The following is a 20,439-nucleotide window of genomic DNA, read 5'->3' as shown; positions in this document are numbered from 1 at the left end:
TTGCAGACGATGCAAGGCCTGCTATAGACTCCCACGCCACGGTTCGTACATACATCCATTCCTTTTTTGGATATGATAGTTCTGCTCTTGAAACCCAAGTTACTGATCGTCCTTCTTTCAACTTTCAACTTTCAACTTTCATTTATCATGTCTTTCTTCAATTCAATAGGGTGAGTCCATGGTCAGAGTCGTAAAAACCGTCCAACAATCTATTATAGTCGTTCCATGTCGCGTACACCGCGCGGACCAAAGCGTTCGCCTACACCAACCTCTTCGACGTTCTCGTCTGACATGCCACCCCCACCCATACCTTCGTCTCCAGTCACACCTATAGCACAAAAACCTCTTTATTTGTGCAGCCCATTTGTAGAGGCAGCACTCGTCAAAGGCAACTTCAAGACCATCGTCGTTCTTCCGAAGTATGTTGACATCATGGAGTGGGTAGCCGTCAATGGTATGTCCATCAGTATCATTTTTTCGAACCGTCTCAAATGGCGCCTTAGTATTCGACTTTTATACCAACCTCAACGAGTTTTATGGCGTCATTTCGGAGTGCTGTACGCAACAATCATGTCCAACCATGTCTGCTGGACAAAAGTACGTGTATCCCTTTTCCGAGCGCATTCGTCTATAAAATATGCCCTTCAGTCTTAACTACACATGGATCAATCAAGATCGCAAGAGCGTCCACCTTGCTGCGCCCACCTACATAGACTATGTCATGACATGGATTCAAAACCTTCTCGATGATGAAAATGTCTTCCCTACAAAGTCTGGTGAGTGCCTTCTTACTTTACCTCGCCTCCCTCTATAATCATTCATACAGGACACGACTTCCCTCAATCATTTCCCTCGACGGTCAAACACGTGTACCGTCAACTCCTTCGCGTATTCGCACATATCTATCACGCGCATTACCCTCAAATCCTCCATCTGCGTTCAGAGCCACATTTCAACTCCCTCTTTGCCCATTTTCTTGCATTTGGGCGAGAATATGAACTGTTGGACATCAAAGACGTGAAGGGCGCTGCTAACTCACCTGTTGGAGCTGGCATGCTTTGGGAAAGGTGGAGGGAAATGGGAATCTTGGAAGGTTAGATTACTTGCGGGACAAGTATGCGGTGTGGTGGGTATTTGATTTTGTTGGACAGCTCGTTCACTCCATTGTATTAATGTAGACAATTTGGAATTACGTTCATTTTTTGCCGTCGTTTAGTTTGCGCAGCAAGATCGAAACCGCTTACTAGTATGGACCCGTGCTATGTAGTGGGACCGGTAACGAGGGCATCCTTATGCTTTCTGCATTCCATACATTGACATCCATCCTCCCAATAAGAAACCTCTGCAGAATAGACGAGACCAGCGTGCACTTTCTTCCGCGTACCTCGGACATGCTGTGGTAACCTGCCACCGAGCGTGGGGATGAATTACGACATACAGTACTGTGGCTGCGGCACGAACTTAACGGTACTTATCTCCGGAGAAGATGCTCCTTGCGGCCACACATAGTATCACTTACGTTCAAGCTTAATTTAAGCTTCATGCCTGAATAGGCTTCCGCTCGCCATTTGCACCATCCCGATGGTGTTCTATCATTCCCTCCCGCCCATTCAGGCCCAAGTAGTGCTCACAATCTTATCCGAGTCATACACAGGTTTCGGCTTCTATGAATAATCCTGCTGACGAAAAACAACGGCGCCGGCTCCGAGCGCAGTCAGTGGGCATGGTCATGTGCCTGTACAAGCCGTTCAACTTCGTAGCTCACGCCGTTCTCAGCATCCATAGAAACGGCAACCTATAAATGATCTCCCAATAGATCCCACTTTGAACCAAACATAACGATGGACTTATTTACCATCCCCTCTCCATCAAGTCTCTGGACAACCGTACGTTCGGGTGGCGCATTCAACGTTGCTTGTTCATTTGCTGCATTATGGGCTTTTGTCAAAGTCCTAAGGATGCTTCGCTGGCGAGTGAAGACGACTCAACTGCTGGGTCCGCCTCGTACCAGCCTCGTATATGGCGTTTCGCGCGACCTCGCCATATCTCAAGATAGTGCTGCAATCTATGAACGATGGGCGACGGAACATGGAGTAGTGTATATGATTCCGAGCGTCCTCGGGCAGACTAGAGTCGTGCTGTGTGACCCAAGAGCTATTGCACATTTCTACGCTCGCGAGACTCGGACATATGTGCAGACACCCCTTTCGTTGGCGCTTCTGGAGGCATCAGTATGTTAACATCATCCTCATCTTTTCTCATCTGTTTCATATCTCCTGTCAGGTTGGCAAAGGGCTACTATGGGCTCAGGGCGAAACCCACAAAAGGTACTGTTCAGCTCTTGTCCTTGCGCAAGCAACTTACCTACCACCTGCGAATTAGGCAGCGGAAGGCCCTCACGCCAGCATTCAGTAATGCAGCCATTCGGAAGCTCACATCGGTGTTTTATGACTCAGCATACAAGGTAAGGATTTGCGATGTGGAAAATGCAGCATCTCTGAAATTGATACCATACCTTACAGACCAAAGGAAAATGGGATACTGCCATTGAATCGAGCAAATATGGTGACGCTGTAATCGAAGTCCAGAACTGGTGCGTAGCTTTGCTGACTTGCAAGTGCCATTCTTAATCGAAACGACTCAAAGGATGAATCATATATCGTACGCGAAGATATTTTGTCATTAACGCCTCGAACTGACGGAACATCAGTTTGGACACGGTTGGCATTGCTGGTTTCTCCCATGATTTTGGCTCGCTCGATGGAAAGCCCGCCAGCGTGACCGAAGTGTTTGATACATTCGGAAGCAACCAAAAAGCTTCAGCAGTGAATGAAGTTTTTATCCTGCTCGCATCAGCATTTCCTATCATTCTCAAGATCCCCACTAAGCGGCAAAATCTGTTCAAGAAACTTAGCGTCACCATGGGACAAATATCTAACGAATTGTTGATTCGCAGCCGCCGGGAAAAGGATGTCAACATAGGCGAGAGAGGCCAGGAAAATTCTATCATCGGATTGTTGAGTACGCTGTCTGAGAGATTTATTGTAGTCTTTTAATTAACGCGGCGATCAGTCAAATCTGAAGGTCAAGATACCGAGTTCCATATGTCGGAGGAGGAAGTAATGGCTCAGGTCCGTGAATATGATGTGTCATAGCCATTATTTACAAACTCACATCCTGCAGATGAAGGTCTTACTTCTCGCGGGTTATGAGACGACATCCAGTGAGTCAGTTTCTTGCCCGCTGCTGTCATATTGGCTGACTCTTCGTCGACAGTCAGTCTTACGGTGAGTTCACTCCACGATTACGTCTGTACGCTATTGATGTGATGATAGTGGGCGCTGATCGAGCTATCACAACACGCCGATGTCCAAACCAGGCTCAGAGAGGAACTGCTTGCCTTTGGCCCTGATCCGACATATGACCAATTAAAGGCCAACCTCCCATACTTGGATGCGATTGTCCATGAAATTCTACGACTCCATCCTCCAGTGCCGGAAATCACTCGTATTGTGAGTGTGCATGTCTGCATGTGAATAGACACGACAACTTCAAGTCCACAGGCAGCAGCAGATGATGTTATTCCCTTGAGCGAACCTGTGCGGACGGCGTCCGGCAACATGACGGATAGTATATCTATAGCGAAAGGGACATTGATCACGGTATCAATCGCGGCAATTAATCGGTCTTCGACCATCTGGGGACCTCACGCAAAGGAGTTCAAGCCTGACCGTTGGCTGACTGAAGACGGCATCAGTGGGAAGGCCAAGGAAGTCCAAGGTCATAGGCATCTCCTGACATTTGTTGATGGCCCGAAGACGTGTCTTGGAAAAGATTTTGCGATCATGGAATTCAAGGTGAGTGATGCGAGTCAGTAACTTTGGACGTTATTCACTGTGATACAGACGGTTTTATCGGTTTTGGTGAAGCACTTCGTGTTTGAGATGCGGGATGGACCAGATACCCCAGTCGAAGTTGCGAGGGGGATTTTACCTCGTCCACGGGTTGTTGGAGAGAATGGTACTGGAGTGCCTTTGAGAATCCGTCGGTATGAATGATTGGTTGCACTGCACCAGATTTTACTATATTTTTCCCAACTGATTCGCGACCGAAACCCTTGGTTTGTATTCAAATCAAAAGAGGTATGTGCGATTGATATTGTAATATGGACACTATATAGCTTTGTATGCGCTATCCTTGCTATCCTTTTTGTTGCCAAGCGGAGCATTCCCAGAACATTGACGCCCATGGATTCGAAGTGATAAGTACTATTAAGTAGTGTACACAGAAGCTGATAAATTCATTTATTAGGGCATCGACATTCTGGTCGATTTGCTCGTCTTCTTCCAATGTATGCTTTTGGTATCAGCTGGTCGGGTGTGGTACTAGTTGCGGGATACATAGGCGAGGTTGATTGAGCACGACGTGTAAAGAAACCCCAGTAGCTGCTCTTGTGACATGGTGTCATTTTCTGGCAGGCGGTATCGAGAAATCAAGTTCCAGAAGCGACGAGCCAAGGAGATGAGTGCTAGACGATGTGGATGGAAGTGACGGCTTGGAAGACCAACCCAAGTACTTTGTATCAATACTATTAAGCCTGTACCCTGTACAATGTAGTGGGACCGGTAACGAGGGCATTATTATGCTTTCTGCATTCCATGCAGTGACATCCATCCTCCCAATAAGTAAGCTCTACGAGACCAGCCAGTGGATTGTCAGCCTGCGAACGTTGAAAATACGGCCTTTGTAAGCTCACCGCATGAAGAACGATCACAGTCGAGCTCACGTTCAACGTGCCTCCGAGTTCTTAAGGCGCGTGAGAATCTGCGCCTCATTCTCTTTTGTCCCCTGCGCTCATCCCCATTTGCGCGTCGTCCAACAATTTTTGTCCACCCGCCCACCTCCCTATTTTATACTCCAGCGTGTTTTGGTCTGAATTCGTGTTTGTTTCGGGTTCTTGGACTATGCACGTTTTCAGACCGATCACGCTTCGAAGGTCTGTCTCCGGCAGCTGCGCCATGGGAAGGGGAGGCTGACAAACGGTCCAAACGGTCTGACCGTTTTTCCAACTCCGCCAGACCGTTTGGACCTTTCAAGAAGCACGTGACTTTCGTCGTCACGTGACACGTTGAGTTTTTGCCCTAAGACGAAGGTTTTGCCTCTAAGACGAAGGTTTTCAGCTCAAGGACGAGGACTGGGACGCGCAGATTCGAGCAATAGACAGTACCATTCGTAGCGCGAAGACCTTGCGATGATTGTGATTGAACAAAGTAAACTATTAGGTGCGTAAACGATCTGTAAGAAGACAAAGGCATGAAATGAATTAAAATGCAAACACCAATCTCGAACGAAACTACAGCTGCTGCAGGAAATTGATCCTCAACCACTGCTTGTCATCGCGGACAACGATGCGATCACGAGGGGTCGATGGGTCCACGATGAAGTCTGTAAACAGCCGGAAAAGCACTGCACCATCCTGGTGGATCTCAGTGCGTGAGACGAGCAGCTTCGCGAAGGCCTCCATTTCAAGCAAGTCCATCTCTCCCGGTCCCTGCAAGGAAACGTACTCATAGACACGCTGAACAGCCAACAAAAATGCGTGCGGATGGAATGTGCGGCCTTCGGAGAACAGACCTTGAGGCTGAGGCCAGGGAGGGAGATCTTCGCTGCTGTTCTTTGACACCTGCTTGACGCCATCAGCACAGTAGCCCCGCTTGTGGTTGAGTGGCGAGTTTTCGGGGCCAGGGTACATGATCGTTTGGCAGCGTGAGCATGTCTGCGCCTTTCGGGGCTAAATAGCAAAAATTTCAGCATGAAACGAAATGTTGTACTTGAGTGAACTGACCTTTTTCCCTCGCTCCTCCTTGACAAGAGGTACAACAGAACAATGGTGGCGCCAAAATGTCTCGTTGTTCCTCTTTGCTGTGTGTTCATATTCCAGATGTCAGAAAATACAGAGTGATGCAAGAGAAATATCGATAACTCACAGGTATATTCACCTCTGATGATGCGGTTCATCAGTTTGGGCTCTATGTCACCCAGCGCACGTAGGAGGGCTTGTGGGTTCTTCTGAATGACTGACCGGCCAGCTTTCTGTGTGAGACGACGGTTGTACTCCTCCGTTGCCAGCACCCAGCGCTTCGAAGTCATTTGGTATGACACCCATTTGAACTCGGCCCGCATGTTCATAAACAGGTAGAACTCGTCTGAATTTTGAAAGGTCAGTGAGCGAGGATCAATACCTGTAGCAATGGAGAACAAGTGCTGAGACCGAGTAATTGCGTTGTTGATGCCAGCGCTGGGGAGATCCTGTGAGAATTGAGGAGGGGAGTTTGCGCGTGTAACGCTGGTCGGGTGTGATGGGACATACCTCTGTGGTAACCCCAGGAATCACCTGGCAATCCTGCGAGAATTCAGGAGGGAGTTTGCGCGTGTAACGCTGGTCGGGTGTGGTGGGACATACCTCTGCATTAGCCCCAGGAATCACTGGGTGATCGCTGGTAACTCCAGCGCTGGGGGTAACTGCGTTGCTGATGCCAGCGCTGGGGCAATCCTATGAGAGAGAATTCAGGAGGGAGTTTTCGCGTGTAACGCTGGTCGGGTGTGGTGGGACATACCTCTGTAGCTGCGTTGCTAATGCCAGCGCTGGGGCAATCCTATGGAGAGAATTCAGGAGGGAGTTTTCGCGTGTAACGCTGGTCGGGTGTGGTGGGACATACCTCTGTGACTGCGTTGCTAATGCCAGCGCTGGGGCAATCCTATAGAGAGAATTCAGGAGGGAGTTTTTGCGTGTAACGCTGGTCGGGTGTGATTGCACATACCTCTGTGACTGCGTTGCTAATGCCAGCGCTGGGGGTAACTGCGTTGCTAATGCCAGCGCTGAAGCAATCCTATGAGAGAATTCAGGAGGGTGTTTTCGCGTGTAACACTGGTCGGGTGTGGTGGGACATACCTTTGCAGTAGCACCAGGAATCACTGGGCGATCCTCCAAGAATTTGGGAGGAAGTTTTCGCGTGTAACGTTGGTCGGGTGTGATTGAGTTGTTGATGCCAGCGCTGGTGACTGCTGGATGACCCTGTGAGAATTTGGGAGGAAGTTTTCGTTAGTACCATTGATCAAGGATGGTGGTATGACAACATACCTCTGTGACAGGCCTGTGGGGCTCTCTGGGTCGCATTACAACGCGACCAGAAGAAAAGTAGCCATCGAGTGTCTTGGTGCCGGCTGAAACCAAAGTCCGTGGTCGTTTTGAAGTATTGCCGCTGTCCAACTCATCATTGGCGTCAAAGGAGACACAAGAGACCTTGCGTTTGCTTGGAGAGGCAGGTACGACTTTGGTAGCATGTGGCAGCAGCGGCTGTGTAGCGGGTTGGTCAAGGAGCGCCGGATCAATCTGCCAGTCTTCGATCATGATGCTGCGGCTGGCTTCGGTCGCAAAATCTATAGTCCCACCAGTAAAGCTATCTGTGCAAACTTCAAAGTTATGTGTGAGTGTGAGTTCGGCGTCTGCAGTCTCTTCCTTGACGAGCAAACCACCAAATGTAGTCGTATTATCTGACGCTACAAGTCCAAAGGTCTCGCCGGAGTCCACATCTGGGAGTTCTGGTAGTAGAGGAAGCAGCCGCGTGTCCTTCTCGCACAGTCCGTTGTAGAGTCTTGCTATGTGGTTAGAGAGCTGGATGTGATGGGAGCCGTGAGTGAATTTGACAAAGGGCGTCATTTGACGCCTACTGGAAGCAACCCTGATGTTTCGACGGAGGACAAAGTCGTGACCAAGCGCAGACAGCATCACGATCCCACTCGGTTGGGCACGCTGCAACGAGTTCCAGCCCTTGTGGGTGCCCTCAACGCGGCTGCCATCAGACCGGATGTCTTGATCTGAGCGCTCGAGGCACCCTTTTCGGACGTGTTTAAGTTGTTCTTGATGTACCTAGCAGAATATGACGCTGTGAGACTCCATTTCCACTCCTAATGAAGCAGGCAGACTTACCTTCTGAGCCGCTGCTGACCACACACCTTTTTCAGCCCATCTATCAAAAGCTGCAACAAGGCGCCGCTCTTGTTCACCACGATCCCAGTACTCTGCTCCACGTCCACGTTCTGCGTGTGTCTTGAGGATCGCACCCGAAATATCGGCAGCGATGGCACTACGGAATGGGCTCTTGCTGGTGTTCAAGATTGCAGCAACGTATCTTCGTTTGGTGAGGGTTCCTGTTAGCGAGAGTAGTATAGCTCATGGTGAAGTTACATACCTTGCACTAAAATGCCAGACATCCAGCTTAGCCTCTGTCTCAGGCATGGCAGAAGCCACCGCACCGTGTATGTGGCAGCAGTTGTCGGCGACCATCATCTTTGGTTGCGGGAGGTTGAGGACATCGTGGCGCCGCTTGAGGCCACGCAGCAGCTCCGTGATCTCGGCATTCGCGCGTGTCTGACAGAAACGCTTGCAAACAGGGCGTATCAGCGTCAACTTTTTCAAAGTCAGATGGAAGTACTCACCCAAGCAATGATCTCGTTGCTTTCATTCAGCACAGTGAGTATCCCGCCCTTGATCTCCCTTGTCTTTTGCCCGTCCTTGTTTGTGAGTGTGGCCTTGTTTGACGCTTTGAAAGTGTTGTCGAGAGAACCGCATATTGCTGACAAACAAACAGTGAGTGTGTAAGTCTATTTGTGTATTTGGTCTTGTACTTACCAGATAGTGACTTCAAATACAGCGCGCTCTCATTCTGCCTGGTGCGAGTCGAAAAATCAACGAAGACCTCGGTTATTATCTCGTGTGAGATTGACTTGTTATCGTAGCCGAGCTGGTCATCTGGTTCTGAGAACGCTTGAAGCCCAGATCCTGCAGTCATGCCACCAGCGGCGCCATGGTTAAAGTAATGTCCGAGTCCAAGCGTGCGTGAGTCTGAGCTGTTTGAAGATTCGTAAGTGCTGACTGCTTCGAGATATTCCAGCATTCGGCGCTTATATTCAAATAGATGCAGCTCTATAAGTGCGTTGAGCTGCTGCATCGATGATGTAGCATGATACTTACGTCGGATGCGTTCTTCAAGACCTGCAGATGTCGAAGATGGCCGTAACTCGACGAGCAGGTCGAACAAGTCCCGTGTCAATGCACACCGGTAGAAAAAGATCGGTATGCCCCCTGCCGAGGTCCGAATACGTCAGATCAACTGACACAGGTCTTCTGCCAGTGCACAAGACTCACGGGGTATTCTCCAGTGCTCCCAGGACTTCCAATACATGGCACTGGTCGTCGTGAAGCAATAGCCCTCGATGCTCGAGTCCACCAAGTCTGAACGGTGAGTGGTGCTGTTTCTGGTCTTCGGCTTCGACTTTGACGTCTCCTTGCAGCGGTTGCACCGTAGTTGTGCACCGAGAGCCATCTCTTCACAGAGTATACCGTGGAGTTCTCGAGGTCCTTTGCTCGTCCATCCCTCCCAAGTCGTGTCCTTGTCAGACCCGCATCTCGGACACCGTGCAAGCTGTGGGTAGTAGAACGGGTGCACAATATTGAGTGGCTTGAGGTACTGTATCGTCGGATCAACGGCTCCACCACCTGACCGCTTCTCGATATGCAGGTAGGATGGAGGTATAAACCGAGGCCCAAGCAACGGTACGTTGACTCCCAGCTTGTTGGTCTCGCCTTTCTTTGACCGTCTTCTCGTCTTCTCCCACAGAAACTGGACGTACTCGACAATCTCAGACTCCCACTGTAGCTGAAACTGCGGATGTGAGTTGTTCATATGGCTGCGTGCCTCATTCCATGTGCTGACACGTTTTTCTACCTTTTTTTTAGTCAGTCAAAGGAGGTACTGTGCGCGCGCTTCAAGCCGTTCAAGAGAATAAACTCACGCTAACCCTCCAATTCTTCTCGAAGGTATTTTTCTCAAGAGGAGAGACGGCTGTCGAGTTCTTGAGAAGAGTAAGGATTGTTTTCGGTTCGAAGACCGACATGAGTGCAATGTGTGTACTTGGGGTGGCGGGGATGGAATGACAACGTGTTTTAGGGGTCGGGATTCTTTTACCTTAACTACTTCAACCACCACGCTGCCAATATTCAATTTTTTGTTAACTGTCGCACTGAATTGTTGCTTGATTTTATTTTCTAATTGGTGGGTTGAGAACATTTAATTTTCCTAGCTATCGTTCATTCAGGGAAGCAAATTCAAGCTAACAAGAGCTAGTACACAGTAATATACTCAATGACCCCACACTTGCATACTTTCTCGAAAACGGGTGCTGGCGCTGGCCAGACAAGCAAGATAAAACATACCGAGAAAGCTGTCACCGCCAACAGCAGCTCGGAGGCCAACACCAGGATTCCTCACATAGACCCTCAAATCCACACTGTGGATATCGCACAGTTCACGCAGTTCGGCTTCGAAGAGAAAGTGGCGAGACTTGCAAACCGCTCAGGCTTCCAGCCGGGCATGATCCGAGACGTGTACAAACACACGAGCACCTTCAAGCAGGCAGAAAACATTACCAAGGCCATGCGGGTCGCTGCTGTGAAGTGCGCTGCATCAAAAATTCGAAGGCGGGTGACACTGTATGGTGATGGTGAGTATGGTGATGGTGAGGACGGAGATGGAGAGGAGGAGGAGGAAGGGGAGGAAGAGGAGGAAGAGGAGGAAGAGGAGGAAGAAGTAGGAAACAAAAACGATGGGGACAAGAACGAGGACAAGGATGTCAAAGACGAGGACGAGTGAAATATGTAGAAAGAGTAAGTAGACATTTGTGTAAGAGTGATTGTGTAGGTGAGATGAAAGTAAGTAGACATTTGTGCGTGAGTGATTGTGTAGGTGATGAAAGGCAATGTAAGAAAGAAAGGTAGGTAGGGGGTGGTGATGTAAGAAAGAATTCGGTGGAGTAGACATTTGTGCGTGAGTGATTGTGTAGGTGGGATGAAAGAGTGATCGTGTAGGTGGGATGAAAGAGGTACAGTAGGTATATAAGTATATGTAGACATTTGTGAGTGAGTGATCGTGTAGGTGGGATGAAAGAGTGATCGTGTAGGTGGGATGAAAGAGGTACAGTAGGTATATAAGAAAGGGTAGACGAGTGAGAGAATAACGCACCATTGAACAATGCACCATGGTTGAGTGCGAGCGGATGTGTGAGGTGAGTGCGAGCGGTGAGAGGGATGTGCGAGCGGATGTGGGAGTGGTGAGTGGTAGGACGACGAGGACGACGGTCCAGAGCTGATAGGACGACAGTCCTAAGGAAGATAAGATGAATGTTAGTATCCAGTACAAGAATAGTATAGCCTACCACGATGTTTAGAGGTGGCATTTGAGCGAGAGAGGGACGTGCGAGCGGACGTGCGAGCGGATGTGGGAGTGGTGAGTGGTAGGACGACGAGGACGACGGTCCAGAGCTGGTAGGATGACAGTCCTAAGGAAGGTAAGATGATGTTAGTAGCATTCAGTACAAGAATAGTATAGCCTACCACGATGTTCAGAGGTGGCATTGACGCAACTGAGCGTCAGGCAACTGGAAACCAGGTTAGATTTGACTGTAATAAAATAAGATTTGATACGTGTTCTCACCGGTTAAAATTAAACGGGTGAGGAGTTAAATTAAGATAAGGACCAGGTCACGAACCACTTTGAATTCCATTGGGACAAAGTGATGGATCAGTGCGAGCAGTGATCATTCAAATGTTCAACGTTCAATATTAATCAACTGTGCCGGTATTATTGAACGCCTTAATTTAATTCTCATTGGGACTTTGTCTCACCTACTATGTATTTGATCGTCTTGACCGAAAGCCAGACCGAAAGCCAGTGGAAATACAGCAAACTCGGCGAACTGAAAGCACTGAAAAGTACCGGCAGAGGCTTCCCCCTGGGATGGTTTTGCGACTTCCGAAGGCCGACCCCTTCCAATTTCCTCGGCTCGCCTTCGGCGAGCCTCCCCTTCCCATGACCAATTTTTCCATCCTGGACGGTTGTATTGATAATCGATTGATTTTTGTGAAGCACGGGACGTTACCAAGTAGCTCGAACTTGAACACGTATTCTATCATGTTGGGAATCGGCTCGAGGGAAGGTAGTGCTTTGTATTTCAAGTATTTAGTACAAAGTTCCTGTGTTACAGCCCGAGTGGCCCTGGCAGCTAGGTATAGTACTGAGCGGCAAGATTTCCAATATTTCATGTCACCAGCCTTCAAATCCATCGCGTATCCAGAGTTAGACGTTGCCCATATTACATTCCTCTTCTGATCTCAATACGACGGTTCCAGTAGGGGATAAGTGACGGAAAATTGCTAGTACAACGGAACCGATCATTCATACCGACGAACTCTCAAAGGCACTCCAGTACCATCCTCTCCAGCAACCCGTGGACGGGGTAAAACTCCCCTCACAGTTTCGACTGGGGTATCTGGTCCATCCCGCATCTCAAACACGAAGTTCTTCACCAGGACCAATAGAACCGTCTGTATCACGATGAATAACATGCAAACTGGCTGATCCGCATCACTCACCTTGAATTCCACGATCGCAAAATCTTTTCCAAGACACGTCCTCGGGCCATCAACAAATGTCAGGAGATGCCTATGACCTTGGACTTCCTTGGCCTTCCCACCGATCCCGTCTTCAGTCAGCCAACGGTCAGGCTTGAATTCCTTTGCGTGAGGTCCCCAGATGGCCGAAGAGCGATTGATTTCCGCGATTGAGATCGTGATCAATGTCCCTTTCGCTATAGATATATTGTCTGTCATGTTGCCGGACGCCGTCCGCACAGGTTCGCTCAATGGAATGATGTCATCTGCCGCTGCCTGTGGACTTGAAGTTGTAGTGTCTATTCACATGTGGACATGCAGACTCACAAGACGAGTGGACTCCCCCGCTGGAGGATGAAGTCGTAGAGTTTCATGGACAACCGCATCCAGGTACGGGAGGTTGGCCTTTAATTGGTCATATGTCGGATCAGGGCCAAAGGCAAGCAGTTCCTCTCTGAGCCTGGTTTGGACATCAGGGTGTCGTGATAGCTCAATCAGCGCCCACTGATCAACACATGAATAAAGTGCGCAGAAGTAATTATGCAATAAACTCACCGTAAGACCGACTGTAGACGAAGGGTCAGCAAGTGTGATAGTGATAGCAGCGGGCAAGAAACTGACTCACTGGATGTTGTCTCATAACCCGCGAGAAGCAAGACCTTCATCTGCGGGATGTCAGCTCGCAAACCATGACTGTGGTGCATCGTTTCCACGGACCTGAGCCACTACTTCCTCCGCCGACATATGAAGCTCGGCATCCTGACCTTCAGATTTAACTGATCATCATATTAATAGAAAATTATGATCAATATTCCGAAAAGCATACTCAACAATCCGATGAGGGAATTCTCCTCGCCTCCCTGACTCATATTCGCGTCCTTCTCCCGGCGGCTGCGAATCAATAACTCGTTAGATATTTGTTCCATGGTTATGCCAAGTTGCGTGAACAGATTCTGCCGCTTGTTGGGGATCTTGAGAATGATAGGAAATACTGATGCAAGCAGGAAAACAGCTTTGTCTACTGCTGAAGGTTGGTTGCTTCCGATGGTATCAAACGCTTCGGCCACGCTGACGCGCCTTCCATCGAGCGAGCCAAAATCATGGGAGAAACCAGCAATGCCAACCGTGTCCAAACTGATGTTGCGTCAGTTCAAGGCGTCAATGACAAAATATCTTCGCGTACGATATATGGTTCATCCTTTGAATCGTTTCGATTAGGAACGACACTTGCTAAGTCAGAAAAGCTACGCACCAGTTCTGGACCTCGATGACCGCATCATCATCTTTGCTCGATTCTATAATAGTATCCCATTTTCCTTTGGCCTGTAAGGTATGGTATTAAGTTCAGAGATGAACACCACAAATCCTCACCTTGTATGCTGAGTCATAAAACACCGATGTGAGTTTCCTAATCGCCGCATTACTGAATGCTGGCGTGAGGGCCTTCCGCTGCCTAATTCGCAGGAAGTCAATTAGTTGCTTGCGGAAGGACAAGAGCTGAACAGCACCTCCTGTGGGTTTCTCCCTGGGACCATAGTAACCCTTTACCGATCTAACAAGAGATATAGAAAAAACGAGGTAAGATGATGATGTTTACATACTGATGACTCCAGAAACGCCAATGTAAGGGGTGTCTTCACATATGTCCATGTCTCTCGAGCGTAGAAATGTGCAATAGCTTTCGGATCACACAGCACGACGTTAGTCTGTCCGAGGACGCTCGGAATCATATACACTACCCCATATTCCGTCGCCCAATGTTCATACATTGCAGCTCTATCGTGAGATAAGGCGAGGTCGCGCGAAACGCCATATATGAGGCTGGTACGAGGCGGACCCAGCAGTTGAGTCGTCTTCACTCGCAAGCGAAGCATCCTTGACACTTTGACAAGGGCCCATAATGCAGCAAATGAACAAGCAATGTTAAATGCGCCACCCGAACGTACGGTTGTCCAGAGACTTGATGGAGAGGGTACAGGGATGGTAAATAGGTTCATCGTTATGTTTGATTCGAAGTGGGATCTAATTGGGAGGTCATGTATAGGTTGTCGTTTCTTATGGATGCTAATAACGCGTGGGCTATGGCTTCGTACAGGCACAGGACTGTGCCCGACTGCGCTTGGAGCCGGTGTTTTTCGTCATCAGGGAATATTAATATTCATAACCGAAACTGTGTCTGACTTAGAATAAAATTGTGAGCACTACTTAGACCTCAAGGCCTCAGTTAGTTGGGTGACTTCCCGTAGGCAAAAACAATGTAGAATATAATGTTATTTCACGTATTAGGATGTTGTGCCGCGATGCCGGGTGATATTTCATCACCATTTGAAATTCCTCCGCCCAATAAACCTTAAATCTGTGCCGGGTTTTGATACTTCGCGCTTCCCCGGTCAATGACTTCCAATCTAACGCAACGTGCAACCGTCATAATTAGGGGACTAATGATTGTTGACCAAAGCTCTCCAGCATGTTGCTGGCTGCAGTCCTCAACTCCTTCACAGCAATAGTGATCCCCTCTCCCTGCTCTAAACCTTGCATCTCCGCTCTCGCCAGGCGCCACTCCAGAGTTTCAAGAAAAATATCCACATTTGTGATGAGCTGCTCGAGATCAGATTTTGAAGCAATCTGCATATACTTCTTTGTGCCGTCCACAAGAACGAGGAGCTCGAAACACCGTGTGTTGCGAAAATCATCTGGGATATAGCTCCATGCGCTTCTCATCACATCCCAACACTGCTGCTCTGTAATAGAACCGAGCGATGTAACCGACATCTGTCCAGGTGCGATTCGAAGGAGGATACCAGCTATGTAAAAGGCATGCTGACTGATGTCGGAATTGCAATAGGTTGGAATCATGCTAATGCACCAATCTATATGGCGATCCCCAGACAAATGGGGGTACCAGTCCGAATTCTTTGCGAGGGCAAAGACAAGTTCGAGATAGCACAAGTCGTGGCCATGATTGAAAAAGGGATCAGGATCATCATTGGCGAGTGTTGTACCTCGGTGTGGACAAAGTATGGACAGGATAGTGGGGGAGAGCTTGGTCAAAACCATGTCCCGTAGCCTCGCATCATCAATGGCATGGATCGAGGCAATTTCTTCTCGCGCACCGTGAGCAGCACGAAGAGCGGCATGGCGCAAATAGGTAGGCATGTTACTGCCCATGCAGGAAATGAGCCTTTCGATGAACAAATGTCGTTTAGTGGGGCTGCAGCACACTCCCATAATACCCAGTAGCAAAAGGATGCCATATGCCGCTTCGTGGTCATTAGAATAAATGAAGTCCAAATGGTCCACCATCCGGTCGAAGTTTTCTGACGAGTAGGATACGTGTTCCCACGAAGACTGCTCATCCCACGCGTAGGCAGGGTCCCGAGAAATGTTGGCAGTGCCGAACGTGAAGTCCAGTACTGGTGTACCTCGCAGAGCTACCCACGAAACCAAGGCATCGTTTCGTTCAGATAACCTCGCTCGTGAATAAATCTTCCGGCACACATCCAGGTTCCGCATGGTTTAGGATAGAGGTTCGTACGAATGCCCAGCAAGCTCAAGGATGCGACAGATAATGTCGAGGAGGCTAAATGCCCGGTATGCAATTCCTGTGCTATATTTCTCGATCTCGCCTCCATCCCTGCCCAGAGAGCCTTTTGGAACTGCGTTAAAAGGGACTCCCTGAGACGAGGCAGAACAGAACTACATGATCTCTTTGTTAATCATAACAGAAAACTGTTAAATGAGTTGATAGCACCTTTTATCGATCCGAACTATGTCTTTCTTGGCAACCTGAGTCCCGACCATGACGCAAGCAAGAAGAGTGCAATTTGAAAGTGTCTGGTTTACAGGCTGAGTGGCAGGTGCCTAGGTACAGGTACTATGAGCGGACAAAATTCCTAATGATCTCAAGCAAAGTGATCAAATTGATATTTTATGTCAACCAGCGCAACCAATCATTCATACCGACGAACTCTCAAAGGCACTCCAGTACCATCCTCTCCAGCAACCCGTGGACGGAGTAAGATTCCCCTGACAATTTCGACGGGGGTATCTGGTCCATCCCGCAGCTCGAACACGAAGTTCTTCACCAAAACCGATAAAACCGCCTGTATCACAGTGAATAATGTCCGAAATTACTAACTCCCATCACTCACCTTGAATTCCATGATCGCAAAATCTTTTCCAAGACACGCCCTCGGGCCATCAACAAATGTCAGGAGATGCCTATGACCTTGGACTTCCTTGGCCTTCCCACTGATGCCGTCTTCAGTCAGCCAACGGTCAGGCTTGAATTCCTTTGCGTGAGGTCCCCAGATGGCCGCAGAGCGATTGATTGCCCCGATTGATATTGTGATCAACGTCCCTTTCGCTATAGATATACTATCCGTCATATTGCCGGACGCCATGCGCACAGGTTCGCTCAAGGGAATCACATCATCTGCCGCTGCCTGTAAACTTGAAGTTGTGGTGTCTATTCATATGTAGACATACACACTCACAAGACGAGCGGATTCTGGCACTGGAGGATGAAGTCGTAGGGTTTCATGCACAACTGCATCCAGGTACGGGAGGTGAGCCTTTAATTGGTCATATGTCGGATCAGGGCCAAAGGCAAGCAGTTCCTCTCTGAGCCTGGTTTGAACATCGGGGTGTCGTGATAGCTCAATCAGCGCCCACTGATCAATGCATGAATAAAGTGCGCAGAAGTAATTCAATAAACTCACCGTAAGACTGACTGTAGACGAAGAGTCAGCAAGTGTGATAGCAACGGACAAGACACTGACTCACTGGATGTCGTCTCATAACCCGCGAGAAGCAAAACCTTCATCTGCGGGATGTCAGCTCGCAAATCATGACTGTGATACATCGTCTCCACGGACCTGTGCCACTACTTCCTCCGCCGACATATGAAGTTCGGCATCCTGACCTTCAGATTTAACTGATCACCACATTAATCAAAAACTACGATCAATATTTCGGAAACATACTCAACAATCCGATGAGGGAATTCTCCTCGCCTCCCTGACTGATATTCGCGTCCTTCTCCCGGCGGCTGCGAATCAATAACTCGTTAGATATTTGTTCCATGGTTATGCCGAGTTTCTTGAACAGATTCTTCCGCTTGTTGGGGATAATCTTGAGAATGATAGGAAATACTGATGCAAGCAGGATAAAAGCTTTGTGCACTGCTGAAGGTTGGTTGCTTCCGAATGTATCAAACGCTTCGGCCACGCTGACGCGCTTTCCATCGAGGGAACCAAAATCATGGGAGAAACCAGCAATGCCAACCGTGTCCAAACTGATGTTCCATCAGTTCGAGCCGTTAATGATAAAATATCTGCGCGTACGATATACGATTCATCCTTTGAGTCGTTTCGATTAAGAATGGCACTTGCAAGTCAGAAAAGCTACGTACCAGTTCTGGACCTCGATTACAGCGTCGCCATCTTTGCTCGATTCAATGACAGTATCCCATTGTCCTTTGGCCTGCAACGTATCAAGTTCAGAGATGCTGCACTTTCCGCACTGCAAATCCTTACCTTGTATGCTGAGTCATAAAACACCGATGTGAGCTTTCGAATGGCCGCATTACTAAATGCTGGCGTGAGTGCCTTCCGCTGCCTAATTCACAGGCGGTAGGTAAGTCGCTTGCGCAAGGACAAGAGCTGAACAATACCTTCTGTGGGTTTCACCTTGAGCCCATAATAGCCCTTTGCCAACCTGAGAGGAGATATGAAACAGACGAGGTAAGATGATGATGTCAACATACTGATGACTCCAGAAACGCCAATGTAAGGGGTGTCTTCACATATGTCCATGTCTCTCGAGCATAGAAATGTGCAATAGCTTTCGGATCACACAGCACGACGTTAGTCTGCCCGAGGACGCTCGGAGTCATATATGCTACTCCATATTCCGTCGCCCAACGTTCATAGATTGCAGCTCTGTCGTGAGATGAGCCGATGTCGCGCGAAACACCATATACGAGGCTGGTACGAGGCGGGCCTAGCAGTTGAGTCGTCTTCACTCGCAAGCGAAGCATCCTTAACACTTTGACAAGGGCCCATAATGCAGCAAATGAACCAGCAACGTTAATTGCGCCACCCGAACGTACGGTTGTCCAGAAGCTTGATGGAGAGGGTACAGGGATGGTAAATAGGTTCATCGTTATGTTTGATTCGAAGTAGAATCTAATTGGGAGGTCATGTATAGGTTGTCGTTTCTTATGGATGCTGATAACGCGTGGGCTATGGCTTCGTACAGGCACAGGACTGTGCCCGACTGCGGTGTTTAGGCTTCGTCAGCAGGGATGGTTCATAACAGGCTAGCCGAAACCTGACTCAAGATAAGATTGTGAGCCAGTACCTGAGTGGGCGGGAGTGTTAATGATAGAATACCTGAGTGATGGTGCAAATATTGAGCAGGATCCTTGGAGCTTAAACTTGATACTATAAAACAACAGCTGAGCGCCATAACGCCAACTCCCAGACAAATACAACAAGCACGTTACGTCATTTGTCCTCCCATCAATCAATGGAAAGTGCAGATTCTTCAAGGCTGAATGAACTTCCGATATCGACGAGTTGGTGAGGGTGAAGACCCGCAATGTCGAGCTGATTGTCGGCCTGCGTCTCCTTGGTGCAGATAATATTGTCACCATTGTTCCTCCGTTCCTCTTTGATATTCCTGATGCCAGCGTACTCTACAGAGCATAACCGTATCCAGACACGACAGCTGCTGTATCGCTATTTTGTGCGTAGCGCTCCGATCATCCTCAGCTTTGTACTCATTATCCAGACGCTCGACATTGAGCTTGTGTTCTTGCAATCTCATCTAGATAACTTCGCGCTGCTCAATCCTGCTTCGATATTCTTTGCCGTATCTATTGAACTTCATGATTTTCAGTACAAAGCATGGCAGATGATGTCAAGAGATGACGACTCAGCGATCTTGCAGGAGGGTCTTTCTTGGCTCTTCTGATCAGTCAATGTATCTGAATAATCTGGCCATCAGTCTCCAAGCCAGACTCAAGCAACAGGGTGCTGAGTCTGTCTGACCTGGATGAGGCCATCGAGCTTTACAGAGTTGTACTTCCATTCCGTTCCCCTGGTCACCCTGGTCGATCCACGACTCTCAACAAACTTGCCATCAGCCTTCATGACAGATGGAGGCGGCGGCTCCCCGTCTGACCTGGATGAGGCCATCAAACTCCACGCTGCCACCCTAGCACTGTGTCCCCCTGGCCATATTCCTCAATTGGAGTATATCAACAACCTTGCCACCAGCCTTTGTGACCGATTTCAGCAGCACGGAACCCTGTCTAAACTGGAAGATGTCATCGAGCTCCACAGAGCTACACTCATATTCTGTCCACCTCACCATGCTCTTCGATCCAATTATATGAACAACCTTGCCGTCAGCCTTTGTGACAGATTTAGCCAGCAGGGCGCTCTGCCTGACTTGGACGAGGCCACCGAGTTCTACCGGGCAGCACTCGCACTGCGTCTCCCTGGCCATTCTCTGATTCATGTCTCAACGACTTTGCCAGCAGCCTTCCAACCGAATTCGTGGAATGTGCCGCCCCATCTGACCTGGACGAGGGAGGCCATTAAGCTCCATCTAGCTGCAGTCGCGCTCCATCCCCCTGACAATCCTAGGCGATTCGTATTTCTCTACCACCTTGACATCAACCCTGAAACCATGTTTGAGCAGTAGGGTAATTGGATGAGGCCTATAGGCTGTATATGCAGCTCTCAAAAATCTCATTCAGTCTCTCGCCGATGAGGTACACCCGATGAACAGATCAAACACCGTTTTGCCTTGCTTACCGTATTCGTTCACATATGACGCTTAGGTGGAGACTAATTCCCTGATCTTTTAAACATTTGCAGTGCCGAACTTATACTCTGTCGTGTCGGTATAAAGTATCATAT

At 48.7% G+C, this 20,439-nt stretch overlaps 6 protein-coding genes across 6 annotated transcripts; 3 read left to right on the top strand and 3 right to left on the bottom strand.

Moving 5' to 3' along the window:
* Positions 1 to 99: 99 nt before the first annotated feature.
* F5891DRAFT_1029048 (Mob1/phocein) lies at positions 100 to 1,210 on the top strand. The gene is made up of 5 exons (XM_041361512.1): positions 100 to 170; positions 219 to 454; positions 504 to 597; positions 649 to 776; positions 827 to 1,210. Exons 1-5 carry the CDS (start codon positions 148 to 150, stop codon positions 1,096 to 1,098), a joined length of 753 nt encoding a protein of 250 aa, XP_041226936.1. The 5' UTR covers positions 100 to 147; the 3' UTR covers positions 1,099 to 1,210.
* Positions 1,211 to 1,841: 631 nt separating this feature from the next.
* Positions 1,842 to 4,058, top strand: F5891DRAFT_1187648 (cytochrome P450; the record flags this gene model as incomplete). The annotated part of the gene is made up of 12 exons (XM_041366885.1): positions 1,842 to 2,231; positions 2,284 to 2,327; positions 2,383 to 2,464; positions 2,523 to 2,593; positions 2,647 to 2,661; positions 2,711 to 3,021; positions 3,073 to 3,131; positions 3,184 to 3,223; positions 3,277 to 3,287; positions 3,336 to 3,512; positions 3,564 to 3,857; positions 3,906 to 4,058. The coding sequence occupies 12 exons, from the start codon at positions 1,842 to 1,844 to the stop codon at positions 4,056 to 4,058; spliced, it is 1,647 nt and encodes a 548-aa protein (XP_041226935.1).
* Positions 4,059 to 12,258: 8,200 nt separating this feature from the next.
* F5891DRAFT_251819 (cytochrome P450) lies at positions 12,259 to 14,686 on the bottom strand. Its single transcript, XM_041371078.1, has 12 exons — positions 14,110 to 14,686; positions 14,017 to 14,060; positions 13,880 to 13,961; positions 13,761 to 13,831; positions 13,692 to 13,706; positions 13,335 to 13,642; positions 13,226 to 13,284; positions 13,134 to 13,173; positions 13,064 to 13,074; positions 12,836 to 13,012; positions 12,491 to 12,784; positions 12,259 to 12,442 (listed from the first exon to the last, which is right to left on the bottom strand). Exons 1-12 carry the CDS (start codon positions 14,503 to 14,505, stop codon positions 12,290 to 12,292), a joined length of 1,650 nt encoding a protein of 549 aa, XP_041226934.1. The 5' UTR covers positions 14,506 to 14,686; the 3' UTR covers positions 12,259 to 12,289.
* A 1-nt stretch (position 14,687) lies between these two features.
* On the bottom strand, positions 14,688 to 16,343 carry F5891DRAFT_252240 (uncharacterized protein). The gene is made up of 2 exons (XM_041371079.1): positions 16,260 to 16,343; positions 14,688 to 16,204 (listed from the first exon to the last, which is right to left on the bottom strand). The coding sequence occupies exon 2, from the start codon at positions 16,019 to 16,021 to the stop codon at positions 14,939 to 14,941; it is 1,083 nt and encodes a 360-aa protein (XP_041226933.1). The 5' UTR covers positions 16,022 to 16,204; positions 16,260 to 16,343; the 3' UTR covers positions 14,688 to 14,938.
* A 115-nt stretch (positions 16,344 to 16,458) lies between these two features.
* On the bottom strand, positions 16,459 to 18,671 carry F5891DRAFT_1187643 (cytochrome P450; the record flags this gene model as incomplete). Its single annotated transcript, XM_041366884.1, has 12 exons — positions 16,459 to 16,611; positions 16,660 to 16,953; positions 17,005 to 17,181; positions 17,230 to 17,240; positions 17,294 to 17,333; positions 17,386 to 17,444; positions 17,494 to 17,804; positions 17,854 to 17,868; positions 17,922 to 17,992; positions 18,046 to 18,127; positions 18,183 to 18,226; positions 18,276 to 18,671. The coding sequence occupies 12 exons, from the start codon at positions 18,669 to 18,671 to the stop codon at positions 16,459 to 16,461; spliced, it is 1,653 nt and encodes a 550-aa protein (XP_041226932.1).
* A 992-nt stretch (positions 18,672 to 19,663) lies between these two features.
* F5891DRAFT_1187642 (uncharacterized protein) lies at positions 19,664 to 20,221 on the top strand (the record flags this gene model as incomplete). The annotated part of the gene is made up of 1 exon (XM_041366883.1): positions 19,664 to 20,221. One exon carries the CDS (start codon positions 19,664 to 19,666, stop codon positions 20,219 to 20,221), a length of 558 nt encoding a protein of 185 aa, XP_041226931.1.
* Between the last annotated feature and the right edge of the window lie 218 nt (positions 20,222 to 20,439).

Source organism: Suillus fuscotomentosus (assembly GCF_016647785.1).
Source record: "Suillus fuscotomentosus strain FC203 chromosome Unknown F5891scaffold_22, whole genome shotgun sequence".
NCBI lineage: Eukaryota > Fungi > Basidiomycota > Agaricomycetes > Boletales > Suillaceae > Suillus > Suillus fuscotomentosus.
The sequence above is the reverse complement of the archived record's forward strand: the minus strand, read 5'-3'. Positions and strand labels throughout refer to the sequence as shown.

What these genes read in the sequence shown, in the direction of transcription:
- F5891DRAFT_1029048 (XM_041361512.1), top strand. Translation starts at nt 148, where the DNA reads ATGTCTTTCTTCAATTCAATAGG. An exon ending in TCTTTCTTCAATTCAATAGG is followed by an intron (nt 171 to 218) that starts GTGAGTCCATGG and finishes AATCTATTATAG; the next exon opens with TCGTTCCATGTCGCGTACAC. An exon ending in TGTCTTCCCTACAAAGTCTG is followed by an intron (nt 777 to 826) that starts GTGAGTGCCTTC and finishes TCATTCATACAG; the next exon opens with GACACGACTTCCCTCAATCA.
- F5891DRAFT_251819 (XM_041371078.1), bottom strand. Translation starts at nt 14,505, where the DNA reads ATGAACCTATTTACCATCCCTGTACCCTCTCCATCAAGTCTCTGGACA. An exon ending in CAGGGAGAAACCCACAGGAG is followed by an intron (nt 13,962 to 14,016) that starts GTGCTGTTCAGC and finishes CCTGCGAATTAG; the next exon opens with GCAGCGGAAGGCCCTCACGC. An exon ending in TTTATGACTCAGCATACAAG is followed by an intron (nt 13,832 to 13,879) that starts GTGAGGATTTGT and finishes CATACCTTACAG; the next exon opens with GCCAAAGGAAAATGGGATAC.
- F5891DRAFT_252240 (XM_041371079.1), bottom strand. Translation starts at nt 16,021, where the DNA reads ATGCGGAACCTGGATGTGTGCCGGAAGATTTATTCACGAGCGAGGTTA.